Source organism: Notolepis coatsorum (genome assembly GCF_963971535.1).
Source record: "Notolepis coatsorum genome assembly, chromosome: 3".
Taxonomy (NCBI): Eukaryota; Metazoa; Chordata; class Actinopteri; order Aulopiformes; family Paralepididae; genus Notolepis; species Notolepis coatsorum.
In genome coordinates, this window is record NC_140167.1 from 2247961 (window position 1) to 2249166 (window position 1206).

The 1206-nt window shown below is 46.1% G+C and overlaps 1 protein-coding gene across 1 annotated transcript in view; it reads right to left on the reverse strand.

The window, feature by feature from the left end:
• Positions 1-337, reverse strand: part of mbip (MAP3K12 binding inhibitory protein 1) — a gene marked incomplete at its 5' end in the record, with an annotated part of 28739 nt that extends 28402 nt beyond the window's left edge. Inside the window, one exon of the mRNA XM_084310316.1 lies at positions 285-337. Coding sequence (XP_084166442.1) covers positions 285-337 — 53 coding nt within the window. The remainder of the gene's footprint in view (positions 1-284) is intronic.
• Between the last annotated feature and the right edge of the window lie 869 nt (positions 338-1206).

Below are 1206 nucleotides of genomic sequence, written 5' to 3' on the forward strand. Positions count from 1 at the left end.
AGAGAGAGAGGGGGAGAGAGAGAGAGAGAAAGAGAGAGAGAGAGAGAGAGAGAGAGAGAGAGAGAGAGAGAGAGAGAGAGAGAGAAAGAGAGAGAGGGAGGGGGAGAGGGAGAGAGAGAGGTGACACTGATCACCAGTCAAGAGACCCCTGTCCTCCCCTGGCAGCTGCATGGTAACCTGGTGAGCTGTAATGGCAGCAGAAGTGAAGTGATGTGAGTCAGAAGCTGCTCCAATCACTCAGCAGACGTCCCTGAGAGGCTGCATGTTGATAGTTACCTTCTTACTGCATCTTCACCACTATGGGAGGGGACCCGTCTGAAACATGGCCGTCCGCCATGGAGGCCGGATACTAACATGAGACGTGAGATATAAAAAAAAAAAAATTATATATGTTTTTGTAGATTTTTATTGATTTGTACTACCGGGCAGTCCAGTAGAGATAGAGAGAGAGGAGGAAATGGGAGACAGAGCGGGGTGAAGACATTCTGCAAAGTACGGCAGGTCCGTACTCTGGGACTCGAACCCAGGTCTGCGGTTTCGCGACGCAGCGCGTTACATGGTGTGCTACTAGAGCGCCCCGAGATATTAATTATTGACAAACAACCAACAAAGGAAAGTGAAAGCGACGCAGCGGTTGTATAGGAATCTGGAGTCCTTTTTACAGTTGTAGCGATAGCCAGCTTTAGCAGGTTAGCATTAGCAGGTTAGCATTAGCAGGTTAGCATTAGCAGGTTAGCATTAGTAGGTTATCATTAGTAGGTTATCATTAGTAGGTTATCATTAGTAGGTTATCATTAGTAGGTTATCATTAGCAGGTTAGCATTAGCAGGTTAGCATTAGCAGGTTCGCATTAGCAGGTTAGCATTAGCAGGTTAGCATTAGCAGGTTAGCATTAGCAGGTTAGCATTAGTAGGTTAGCATTAGCAGGTTAGCATTAGCAGGTTAGCATTAGCAGGTTAGCATTAGCAGGTTAGCATTAGCAGATTCGCATTAGTAGGTTAGCAGGTTAGCATTAGCAGGTTCGCATTAGTAGGTTAGCATTAGCAGGTTAGCATTAGCAGGTTAGCATTAGCAGGTTAGCATTAGCAGGTTAGCATTAGCGGGTTCGCATTATCAGGTTAGCATTAGCAGGTTAGCATTAGCAGGTTAGCATTAGCAGGTTAGCATTAGCGGGTTCGCATTAGCGGGTTAGCATTAGCAGGTTAG